The following is a 13,182-nucleotide window of genomic DNA, read 5'->3' on the forward strand; positions in this document are numbered from 1 at the left end:
ATACATGTCCATTGTCCAGTATCATCTATTTTACTTTATGATCACTGTTACACTAACGTAAATCCACGGATTACAAGGTCCGGTGTTCTGCTAAAAAGTGAAAACTGACCAGTGTGATTAACGTTACAGCTGCAGCTAAATAGTGATCACCATGAAGCGATTGTCTCCCAAAAAGTGATTCTTTCTCCCCATTTCTTGTGACTAACGTTATTGGAAACGACAGTGTAGTCAGTAAACTAGTGCAAAGTTTTGAATGAGTGTTATCGTGCGCTATGAAGAAGCGTGCATCTGTCTCCTTCGGGAGCATATCTCCAGCCACCATTTGGATGAGCTGGAAAACTTCCGGTTAAAACTTTCAAAATAATGTTACTTAAACAAAAGTAAATAGCTTATTGATGCACGTTGGAGGAGAAAAGGGTATTTTAATGAACGAAGCAGCAAACCTTATATCAAAATACTTGTTGTGATCTTATATGGCGTGAAACTGTGGCTGTAACGCATTACTCAAAATAAATAAGGTTACGTTACAATAAGCGTTTTATTTTGAAAGTAACAAAGCGAATGATGTACTTGTACATTCTGGCTTGACGCCTGTGCAGTTCATGCTGTCAGATCCACATGACAATGCGTGTGTAGATTTAGACCATTTTTAAAGGGGTGGGGAGTGGGGCGAGTACCCGAACAGCGGAAACGTTACTAAAGTATTGACGTTATGAATGAGTACTCGAGTACCCGAGTACTCCCGCACATCCCTAGTTTGTACTAAGCTTGAAAGATCTTGCAAAGAGGTATTTCCATCCTAGTTCTGCATTCAGAGGAGGAGTTGGGGGTTTTGTAATGTTATTTCTTGTTTTGTGTTTTGTAGGTGATCCTGTCAACGCAAAATCTAAGCGACAAAGCGAGAAGCTACCACTGAAGATTGCGACTGTGGAGACGGCGCTTACCTCTCCCGATCCTGAAAAAGATGTAAAATTCATGTCTGATTTTCACATTTTATCTCCAGAAGCAGAGCCTGCAAAGGATGGCAGGAAGAGTTCAAAAGGAAAAGACACCATGGAGAGACAGTCCACTAAAAGCGGAGCCTCTTCAACAGCACCACGGATTACTATTAAGTTGGTCGCCAAAAAGAAAGTGAAAAAGGTAAAGGAGGCTCATAAAACATCTGTGAAGAAGTTGAAGATAAAAGGATTTCAGGATCAGCCTAAAGCTGAGGAAATTCAAGGTGACCAGATTTCCAGTGCTCATGTCAAATTAAAAACTGAACCATATGATGATGGACATGACACAGAGGATAAAGGAGGGGGAGCTGTACCTGCAAGAAGGCGTGGAAGATCGGCCTCAAAGACAACAGAACCTGACTGGCAGACAAGCAGCAAAGTTGAGGTTGATGACCAAAAACCAACAGGCAAAGTTGACATTGTGCAGGAGAGTGGGAATATAGAGCCAAAAACAAATGGAAAGACGTTAAAGCAAAAAGGCATAGTGACAGAGCAAGATTCTGAAGTTAATCAACTGATGACCCGTAGGAGCAGTAGAGTCAATAACCCACTGTCTAAAAAAGTCTCAGATCTTGCAACTGAACCAGAAAATCAGAGTCCAAATGAAGTCGGTCCAGCAGAGTCAACGTTAGAAGTTTCAAGAATAGAGGAGGCCAAACCACTGACAAGAAATGATAGACGTAGACAAAGCAGGAGGTTGAATAAGGATGTTACAGTGCCAGAAATCCATAATCCAGTATCCATAGAGCCTGATAAACTAGCTGTTGAATCCAGTGAGAGTTTGCCTATGAGAAGTGACGACACAAAGATCCCAGGTTTAAAGTTGATTCGGATCAGAAACCCAAAATACGATGCTCAGTCTGGCGGGAAGAATTCTTCTCGAAAGAAAAAGCGGAGGAAATTTGTGTGGTCTTTAACATTAGTGAAGGGAGGAGGCCAAACAAACGCTGCAGAAAACACTGTCAAAGTAACAGAGAGGAGCATCAGTGAAGTGGATCAGTCCACTCTTTCTGACACCAGTGTCACTAAGTGTTTGGAGGCGATAGATAAAAAAGCAGCCATAGCTAAAAAAGCAAGGATAGTTAAAAAAACAGGGATCGATAAAAAAGCAGGGATAGATCAAAATGTATTGATAAATAAAAAAGCAGGGAAAGATAAACAAGCAGGGATAGATAAAAAAGCAGCGATGGATAAAAAAGCAGCGATAGATAAGAAAGCAGCGATGGATAAACAAGCAGGGATAGATAAAAAAGCAGCGATGGATAAACAAGCAGGGATAGATGAAAAAGCAGCGATGGATAAACAAGCCGGGATAGATAAACAAGCAGGGATAGATAAAAAAGCAGCGATGGATAAACAAGCAGGGAAAGATAAACAAGCAGGGATAGATAAAAAAGCAGCGATGGATAAACAAGCAGCGATGGATAAACAAGCAGCGATGGATAAACAAGCAGCGATAGATAAAAAAGCAGCGATGGATAAACAAGCCGGGATAGATAAAAAAGCAGTGATAGATAAAAAAGCAGGGAAGGATAAACAAGCCGGGATAGATAAAAAAGCAGCGATAGATAAAAAAGCAGGGATAGGGAAAAAAGCAGGGATAGGGAAAAAAGCAGAGAGAGATAAAAAAGTAGGGAAAATTAAAAAAGCAAGGATAGATAAAAAAGCAAGAATAGGTAGTTCAGCCCCACAACAGACTTACAACACTGACAATAATGAGAAGTCTTCCCAAAACAAGACTGATGTGTCATTTGAGGACAAGTCCACTTTACAGGTGGAAGTTGAAGTGGAACATGGAACGGAACCCCGCCCACAAGAAACCACTAAAACAGATTGTGGGAAAGTTCCACCTCTTCAGATAAAAAAGGTCTCCTCACCTGGCAAACATAAAAGCTCAAAGCCATCGTTTTTAATTCAGCAAGTTAGTCCTACACCTGAAAAGAAAGAGGATGCCATTCAAGATTTAAGTGGACTTTCTGAGGATAAAACATCTAGTGTAGATACACATGTCATGCCAACAACTAGACTACGGAGAAGAGCATCCAACTCTGCTGTACCACAAACAAAGTGTGATAGTCATAAGCAATTGACGCCATCAAAACGGAGGCTTAGAAAAAGTCCAGAGACTAAAGCTACTGCACAGGTGCACGTTGAAGATTCTGCCCAGGTATTGCCTGACGATACCACCCCACGTGTCCTTCCTGAAGACTCCTCGCAGTTAACCAATACAAACTCCTCTCAAGTTCCTGATAAAGATGCCTCCGAGATTTCTGACGATTCCTCGCTGACGCCTGCTAAAGTTCCTCGAAAGAAGCAGAAAATTGAGGTAGAACCACAGACAAAAGAGGCCAAACCATTGCCCGTGCCTTCCAAACCTAGAAGATTGAGAATGAATCGTTCAGTAAAAAAGAGGTCTGTTCCAAGGAAGAAGTCAGTTCTCTTTCCTGAAACTACTCCGAACACAGAGTTGGCTGCAGCTGAACCTACTGGCACACAATCTGTGGTAAATGAAGACACTTGGCCTGTGGTAAGAGAAGTCATTCGGACAGAAGCGAAAGACTGCACCCAAACAGTGGCAAAAGAGGACACAGTATCAGTGGGAGAGGAGGACCTTCAACCAGTGGTTAAAGAGGAAACAGACATTCTGTTAATAGACAGTCAAGAGTCTTTGGTATCATCAGAACATCAAGCATGTGATCAGAAAAAATCATCATTACAAAGGAGATCCAAACATGGGAAAAAGAGACGGAAAAGTTTGATTGGACAGCGACAGAAACACAAACGGAAGGATAGGACCAGAAATAGAGATGGGAAGTCTGTTTCGGGTAAATTACCTGCAAGTCAGAAGACTCAAAGTGTTGAGACTCGACGTGTTGAGGCGGAGAATGACATTTCCACCCCAGAGGCAGCGTCCACACCGGCCCACAGCTCTAAACTTATTGGAGTACATAAAAAGTACAAAAGAAGAAAGACAGGCCTTCAATTCATTTCCTCTAAAAGACGAAGAGCACAACCTAAAAGCATATCTAAGCTGGTAGGAATAGGGCTTGACAAGAAGTGTTTAAAGCAGGAAGAAACGGACACATTAGTTGATGAAGCACAAGGAGACGTGCTGGATGTCCAACCTAGTGGTAAATCAAAGTTTGTCAAAAACATCAAACACTTCATCATGCCTGTGGTAAGTGCCAGGTCCTCACGCGTGATCAAGACCCCGCAAAGGTTTATGGATGATGCTGGCATGTCCGTTTTGCCTCGAAGAAACTCCCCAAAGAAGGGTCTCCAACTGGGCTTGCAAATACGCCCAGGAAAGAGACGAGATGATGACACTGACAGTGCAATGTCCCCTGTTCTGCCAGGCGAAGATGAGGATGTATTGAGTGACGGTCAATTGGATGTCGATCTGTTTTCAACTCAGGAACTAGATGACAACACTGATGTGACTGACGGCCTATTCTCAGAGAGAAAATGTGGGAAAATTGAAAAGAGGAAGTCTCTTCTGAGGAACCCCAGTTTCAAGTGGCATGTTCCAGGAGAATCTAGCAAGGAGGTATATACACTGGACAAAACCCCTGAGAACAAGTATGAGAATATATTTTTATCTAAACCATTGGATATTCCCTCTGACCCATCTACTGACCCCCAGATTGTTCACAAAAAGAGAAAGTCCTCCAAGTTGAATAAACAAGTGGCTCAACTCAAGATTTACGAAAGACTGAAGAAGGTTCAGTCAGGACTTCCCAGAAGCAGGACGACAACAGAGATGGATAGTGTTAGTAAACCTATTCAGTCCCCCGTTGATTTAGCAGAAGGGCTTGATGATGAGGTGATGAGCATTAGCCTTAGGCAACGGAATACAAACGCAGAGAAGGGCAAATCCAAGCTGAAGATAGAAGACCTTGATGCCCCTGGAGTGGTGAGGAAAGTTTCTGTGTGTGTCAGGACTATGAACTCCAAGTTTCTTGCATTGCAATATGGTGAAGAGGCGGACTTGACGCAGAAAGAGAAGACAAAGGCTACCAAATTGGCCTCGGGTAAGCAAAATAATTCAGAATCATCAGGTTAATTTTCTAGCCGACACAGTATGTACATACATTATTTACACAAACTTGATGGCAAGAACACAAAATGGAACATGGAGTTGGCATGCATGATGACTTTCTATTATTTAATATGTGGAGGTACAGTGATTAGCAGCACTGTCTCCTCACAGCAAGAATAGAAATTTCTGGGTTTGAATCTTAGCCCTGGTCCTTAGTGTGTGTGGAGTATGCATGCTCTTTCCTCCCACAGGCTAAAGACATGCAGGTCAGGTGAATTGGGGACTCAAAATTGCCCAAAGGCATGTGAGCGTGAATGTGTTTAAAGTAGTATTATGGTATGTATGTGTGTAGTATAGTATATGACATTTATATATGAAATGTATATGCTATGGTAGGATGTGTAAAACAGACATGCTTGTGATAAAGGTCTATATAAATCAACTTGACATCTAACAGGAAAGCTGCAGTCAGGACATGAGAAGCGTCCAAGTGTTGAAGCTGACCCTCCTGAGTCTGTGGAGAGGGGAGCCTCACAGAGAGTACGCCTCACTGGTGCAAATAAGAGAATGTTCAACCTCCTCAAGAAAGCCAAGGTCCAGCTCATTAAAATTGACCAGCAGAAACAACTCAAGTCATCCGGGGTAAGGTCATTCTCAGTCACTCAAGTCATTATAGTCTTTCATGTTCATCATTAATTGAATAAGCTTGTCTGTCATACTGGCAAAATGTGACAAACTTTTTATTTATTTATTTTTGACTATTGCATTGTATTGCATTGGTATTTTGCTGAAGCTCATAGTGATGCCTTGTTTTGTCCATAACTCCTTTAGCTTTTATCGGGCCCGCCTGGCCCCAGGTCAAGAGATGTGACCTCTAAGAGAAAGAGGAGGAAACAGAAGGTGCAGCTTGATTCCAATGTCTCAGTCAAGACAGAACCGCCTCAAGTAAGAGTACAAATCGATAAGGCTGAAGGAAAATCAATCAAACTAAAAAATCCTGGTGCTGTCTCTCCGGGATTTACTAATATGTTATGGCGTTTATTTGAAGCACTTAATTATTTGAAAATGATTACCGGTACATGAATGTTTTCCACATTCTTAAAAAATAAAAACTATAGTACCTGTGTTTATACATGTGTAATGATTGTATACTTGCAGTTTTGCCATAGTCAAAAGTCGCAAAGTTTAGGAATTGAAGCCAATCAAATGTAATGCATTGAATGGTGCTAATAATTAATAATGCTAATAATTAATACATTATTATTTGAATCGAATTGAGGCAGTTGTTAATTCCGACTTACTCAAATCAATACCTCAGTCGTTTTTATCTATATGATATATTTTTATTTTTCCATATTATGAAACAACCATAGATTTGTTGTATCTAAGAGGCCATTTACACCTGGCGTTAACATGCGTTTTCTGTGATCAGATTGCAATCAGATTGTGTTTTATCACTTGAAAGTACAGGTGAAAGTACAGGTGTAAACACCCCCAAAACGCATTGAAGAAGGATTGCAATCTGATCGGCCAAACCACCTCCGGAGGTGGTCAGGGATGCATTGTTGCATGCATTGTTGAACACAAGTGTAAATGCAATGTGTCCTCTCAATCTGGATACAGCAACTTTATGCGGATTGAGAAGACAACCATTTCTGCAATCTGATTGCAATCAGATTGCGGAAAATGCATGTTAACGCCAGGTGTAAATGGAATCAGGCTGAAGTGATAAAATACAATCTGATTGCAATCTGATGGCAGAAAATGCATGTTAACGCCAAGTGTAAATGGCCTCTATGTTCTGAATGCTCTCTTTCAGCCGCAGCTTGTCTCCCCCCTGTGCCAGGAGTTCCGTCGAGCAGGAGGCCCACGTATAAAGCATGTGTGCCGTGCTGCAGCTGTGGTCCTGGGACAGCCTCGTGCCGTCGTGCCAGATGACATCCCCAGACTTAGTGCCCTGCCGTTGCATGAAAGAACTGGAATCTCCCCCTCAGCCATTACTAAAGGTAGAATGCGAGCTGAATAGCAATCTTCTCCACTGGATCGAGTGGCTGATAGATCCCCAAATTCATTGTCAACTTCCCATGGCTCCAGTTTGAGCAATCACATTTACAGCCATTTCCCCCCCCATAGTGCCACTGACTTTTGATCCTTTCCATAAAAACACAAAAGTAATGAATGGTGTTTTCTAAGGCTATCGAAGAATAGCCTAGAGCTAATTTCTGATAAAGGCTAGTCAGCAGAGCTCATCGGGCTCTGCTCAGAACTGCTGCCACTCCCCTTGCCTGACACTCATTGGTTTCTGTTGTTAGGTGTTCAAGTTCTTTAGAAAATGATGAATGCAATTTGCCCGGGTCATGCCTTCAGATTAGCCCAGTTTAAAATGACAGAAAGTGACTAACCTACACACAATCCAAAGCAGAAAATGATTGTATTAAGTTACGTGTTCCACTTTGTCAGTGTTCAAACAGTAGCCTGAAGCAATAAATGTAAAGTAGGCGGCTTTCATGGGGGTGGGGGGGGGGGGGGGGGGTGGGGGGCACGATTTAATCTTGGGAAAAGATTTGAAAATTCTCTGAATCAGCTATGGAGTGTTTGCTCTGGGATTGGTGGAGAAACATTACCTGAATCAAATGCTATAGTCAAGTGCTGTATTCAACGGCATATTGTAATTACCAGTTGATGTACATTTATGACCTAAAGTAGTAAATGTGCCTGGGAAAGTGAGAGTTCTCTATGATACCCATCTTGCTGCCTGATATGTTAATCAAATTTAGCTGGTGTGATTTTACTTGGTAGTCTAGTCTGTGAAACGTTTTTTCCAGTCTGTCATAACGAAGACCACCAATTTGTTTGTCTGGGATTGACCCTTTGGAGAAAAACAAATGAGAATTCCCGATGAACGGCAAACCAAAATTTGGTATAAAGAGGATATAAATAGAACTGTCAAAAAATGTTCCCTTGCTTTATTATCTACTGTAGCATTTTTATTAACATGTATCCAATTGATACAGCACAATGATACATTTGAGGCACATCAACATTTTCATTACTTTGTACTATGTGAAGCCAAATGCCACCAAATGATGTGGTGGTACCACCGACTAGAAATGTTAGTGGCACTCTGGCCACCAGTGAAAAAGTTTGGCTCCATGCCAAAATCACACATGATCCTGAAAGATGATGATTAACTCATTGAGTGCCAGCCACTTTTGGAGAACGGACGCTCCCAGTGCCAGAGTTTCAGAGCTTTTTTCAGTGATTTCTCGAGGCCCACAGAATATTGTGTGATATTACTATGTAAACAATGAACACGCAAAAAGAACGATGAGACTCTTTTCTATCATCAGCAAAAACAGGTTTATTGATATCATTTTCCGTTCTTTCGTTATCAGCCGGAGAAGATAGCTTGATTTAACAAAAAAGAGCAGTTTTTTTCTAGAAGCTGAGATAATGGCCCTTTTGTGAAATTAAACATTTCAAACACATCACTGACTCTGAAGTTAATTTTCTGATGTAGTCACACCTCAAAAATAATTTCCTTCAATAAAACAGTGAAGGCCAGGGAATTTTGTTTGGCAGAATAATATTTTTAGCTGCAACCAGCAGCGCTGGCCCCTGCGTGCGCTGCTGGTTGCAGCTTCTTGCTGGTCTTTGCTGCTGGTGGGCATCGGATATTCTGGCTTGCGTTTGCCAACCCTGTCCTGCTGCCTGGGTCTGTCTGGGTCAGTGTTGTGTGCTGCTCTGCAGCACACAACCCGCCCCCCCCCGCCCCGCCTCAACTGCACACTCCTCCTTATGGGAGGTGGCTCTCTGCTGAGTTTGCTCTGCACTGTGAAGGGTGCGCGACCATATATATCTATGTGCGCGACATCCAGCTTTTTTACAGCGTTTCCGCGTGCGTTTGTCACCGGCTCCTATGCTTCCAGTTGAGAATAATAAACAACTCCACGGCTGATCATGCGAATGGGCTGTCGCAGCGGGCATGGAGGAGCTCAATTGTGGGAGCAGATTGGCTGCTGCAGGCGCATCTAACGTTAAAACGCTTCATGCATATCGATGCATACGGATGCGATGCGATTTCCGTTTCCCCAACGACTTATTCTCTGTTTTTCTCTGCCTTTCTGTTAACCTGGAGAGCACTGTCGCCACCTAAGGGTTCTGTAAAATAGGTTATAGACCTCCAATAGCTACAATAGTTGTACCAGAGATGTATCAGGGATTGATCCACGTCCCACCGTCAAAAAACGCAATTGACGACAATCGTCGTCTTTGGCACTCTACGTCAGTATTTGAATTGACGACAGCTGTCGTCATTGGCACTCAATGAGTTAATGAGCTGTCAAAGTAACCGGTAGAGGAGACAAGCTTACTGGCCATAGCCAAAATTGAGCAACATTTAGCTGGTATTATTTATTTAATTCCCCCCTCTTTTTGTATTATCTGTTGATGTTGCAGACATCGGGTCACCCTCAGAGTCGGACAGTCCTGGGCTGTCGGATCAAAAGGTCATCAAGGTCAAGAAGCCGGCTAGTTTTGGGAAAAGGAAGGGACTTGGGCCATTTGGGTACCGCTCTCGGAGGTGTGGAGTTTGCAAAGGCTGCAACCATGAGGATGATTGTGGCGAGTGCATCAACTGCCTTGACAAACCCAAGTTTGGTGGTCCCAATACAAAACGGCAGTGTTGTGTGTAAGTTCACTTTGTCTGGTTTGGTTAATTTATAACAATGGTCTATTTAACAACATTAATTGTAGATGGGCCGGGCACAATATGGATTTTCGATTTATTTACGTTTTCTCCAAAGTGAAAATAAAGTTACTTTTCTTTTTTCATATGAAGGTATAAGCGTTGCGATCAGATTGAAGAGAGGAAAGCACGCCGCCTCAGTGGCAGAACAGTCCCTAAAGGTGATTCCTCACATATGTAACCTTCATATTACCATAATATTGGCTTAACCTCCAGTGTGTCAGCTACATTGCTGTTGTTTTCTCTTTAAGGTCCCTCTAAGCGTAGGAGGTCTTCTCTCAGTGCGGGCCATTCAAGTAATGAGGATGGGAACGAGGGTGCTGCGGATTCACCATCTGGCCTCCAGGGTGACAGTCAGAGTCCTTCTGTAAGGAAACAGCCAAAGCGTGTTGTGAAACCCCGTGTCTACTTTGATCTGGTGGACTACGACTCGGATCTAGACGTCAAAGCTCTCTCAAGCTCAGCCTCTCCAGCCAGAAGAAGGGGCCCTGGACCACGTTTCAGTCAAGGTAGATTAATACTCAGGAACATGGATGATGAGTAGATAGACATTTATTAGTCTTGCAGATACAAGAGGGCGCCACTTGTGTAACTGCTATTCCTTTGATAACTCTCAAATGTGGGTAGGTCAGGTGTGCTGCTTCCTGAAGCACTTGTATTAAAATAATGACATCAACAAAGTGTCAGCTTACCTACCGTAGTTTCATATTCTTACTCTTTGAGAAAATAACCATCTATTTATGTTTTTGTTTTGTTTTTCACATCTATGAAAACCTTTGTTTTTTGTGGGAGTTTCCATTGGGCTTGGTTAAAAAAAAAAATATAAGACCAATCAGCCAAGTGCTTAAGTCTTGTGATGATGATGATGATCCATCCCTGCTTTTTCCCCTCCTCAGACTTTGTGTCACTGGATGGATTCCTGGGAGACATTTCAGATGAGGAGGTCAGACATCGAAGGTCCAGCTCGCACCGTGTGAGCGGCTCTGTGCGTCGTAAAACTGAGAAGGTAATTATGACTTTGAATAGCGGCAAGGCCTCGGTTCAGCCTATTCAACGTGCGTTTGTGGCAATTGTCATCAATTCAATTCAATTCAATTAATTTTGTTTATACCAGTCGTGTTACCAAAAGTCTTGTTTGCCAGTCTGGTGCAACATAATCATAATAAAATACAATAAAACACAGAGCGAACACTGACACAGTAAGAGACACACTTTCAAGACAGTTTTAGACAAAAATATAAAAACAAAATAAGTAAATAAAAAAAAGAATAGAAAAGAGTTAGAATTAAATCCATGTATAAGGAGTGCAAGTGGTCATTGGTAGAATTATGTCATGGGTAATATTCCATATTCATCATGAAAAGTATTGCACACTGTGCCATTAAAGATTCCCATTGCACAACCCATGCCCATAGTCAGGCTTAGTAATCAGTGTGTGGGGTGGGTGGGGGTCAATAGCTTAGTAATCAGTGTGTGGGGTGGGTGGGGGTCAATAGCTTAGTAATCAGTGTGTGGGGTGGGTGGGGGTCAATAGCTTAGTAATCAGTAGCCACTTTCACAGAGAGATTGCGCAATATTGCCGTTCAGAAGGCCCGCAAAGCCGGCAGCCTTACCACAGAAATTGTTTGCACACTAGGGATGGGAATTTCATGCATTTTCCTTAACCGTTAGTTGTGCACCTTAACAATCAGTTAAGGTGCATATGAAGAAAAATCTTCATGTTCCACCTGCATTATTACGAGAGGACGTACTGCAGATGCATGAATATATCCTGGGGAGTTGAAGATAATTTTGAGGTGCATAAAGCAGGATGAATTTCTCTGTGGGCACCTATTGCAAGAGAGATTATTATTATATCCGAGGAGTCTAACGCACAACAGGCGAGACAGACTGCAGATATGCTTTGGTTATCTTATTTCTGATAGAACTTCAATCTGGTTTTGCCTCAGTCCTGCTGTAATTATGCCTCCGCCGACGATAGCCAGGCCGGAGGCATTATGGATCCGGGTTGTCCGTCCGTCAGATGTTCGTTAACGCCATATCTGAGGAACGCCTTGACGGGATTTCATCAAATTTGCGTCAAACATCGGCTTAGACTCAAGGATGATCTGATTAGATTTTGGTGGTCAAAGGTCAATGGTCAAGGTCACTGTGACCTCTCGAACGCCATATTTCAAGCTTGTTAACGCGATATCTCAGGAATGCCTTGACGGAATTTCATCAAATTTGCCTCAAACATCGACTTGGACTCAAGGATGAACTGATTAGATTTTCATGGTTAAAGGTCAAGGTCACTGTGACCTCACGAATGCCATTCCCAAGTTCAACTTGTCTTCTCGTTTTGTTAATGTGTTTTTTTCTGCTTGTAGATGTAAAAATAAAGGCTTTATAATGAAAAAAATCAAGCATTTGTTGTGGTAATGGTTTAATGGGGCACAGACTGTCAAACAGCGCATTTTAATCTTCTCGGTTAACCGACCAATTGTTGGCTAATGAGGGTCGGTTGTCGGTCAAGAAGAATTATGATTTTCGACATCCCTATGTAGTAGTACTGACTATAGATGACTGCAGTGGCTGGCTGTATCAAACAAAACAGTGTGCTGAAAAACATCAATGTTGACAATTTTGTATGAAGCCCTATCATTTTACTTCCAAGGGAGTGCCGTTTTCTAGACTGCAGGACATGCAGGCTGAGAGACGGTCTCAGTCTTTCATATGCCTTTTTTGCAAAATCCGGGTCATGCTGTCTTTTTCAGGAGTGGGCTCCCAATTTCCCTATAGGAAAATTCAGCCATTCAAGTCACACCAACGGGGGAAAAAATCCTGCACTGTGTAGGCATGGGTCGGTGTGGAAATTTTTAAATCGGTTTGATATTGCTCTTCAAACCGAATCTAACCGGTATACCGCATTTTACCACTATAGGTGTCGCACTTTGAGCAGTGCTTCCCCAGTTTAGGCGATAAATGACTAGTGTGACTCCAGTCCAATTGGTGGCGATAATGCACCTCTAAACTGGTTTGCCAACCACCAATAACTAAAAAAGAAGAAGAAGAACGAGTGTTTTGTTTATTAAATGACCATCTGCGAGATATAGTGTAATGAATTAATTATCATACTTGCCCCCATGTCCGTCAGCGCGAAGTTATGGCCCTCTGAGATCAAAATTTTAACCGTGTTTTTCTCAGTTTGTTTGTTGTTCTCACTTTAGAGCAGCGATCCTCAAAGTCCGGACTCCGGTCCGCATCCGGACCCAGACGCCATCCTATCCGGACCGAGCCCTATAACCTACAAATCACTGAATAGTTACATTTTCACGGAGCATTTCTATTTTAACCGGCACATGCTTTTCTAGCCTTTACGGTACTGGTTTATCTGTCAGGAAGCTCACAGACCAATG

The 13,182-nt window shown here is 42.4% G+C and overlaps 1 protein-coding gene across 1 annotated transcript in view; it reads left to right on the forward strand.

The window, feature by feature from the left end:
• Positions 1-13,182, forward strand: part of kmt2bb (lysine (K)-specific methyltransferase 2Bb) — a gene marked incomplete at its 5' end in the record, with an annotated part of 70,044 nt that overhangs the window by 2,396 nt on the left and 54,466 nt on the right. The window contains 8 exons of the mRNA XM_083635525.1: positions 866-5,029; positions 5,495-5,679; positions 5,869-5,982; positions 6,857-7,043; positions 9,496-9,727; positions 9,878-9,945; positions 10,036-10,293; positions 10,681-10,790. Coding sequence (XP_083491651.1) covers positions 866-5,029; positions 5,495-5,679; positions 5,869-5,982; positions 6,857-7,043; positions 9,496-9,727; positions 9,878-9,945; positions 10,036-10,293; positions 10,681-10,790 — 5,318 coding nt within the window. The remainder of the gene's footprint in view (positions 1-865; positions 5,030-5,494; positions 5,680-5,868; positions 5,983-6,856; positions 7,044-9,495; positions 9,728-9,877; positions 9,946-10,035; positions 10,294-10,680; positions 10,791-13,182) is intronic.

The sequence above is a fragment of the Poromitra crassiceps genome (assembly GCF_964638095.1).
Source record: "Poromitra crassiceps genome assembly, chromosome: 1".
Classification (NCBI taxonomy): domain Eukaryota; kingdom Metazoa; phylum Chordata; class Actinopteri; order Beryciformes; family Melamphaidae; genus Poromitra; species Poromitra crassiceps.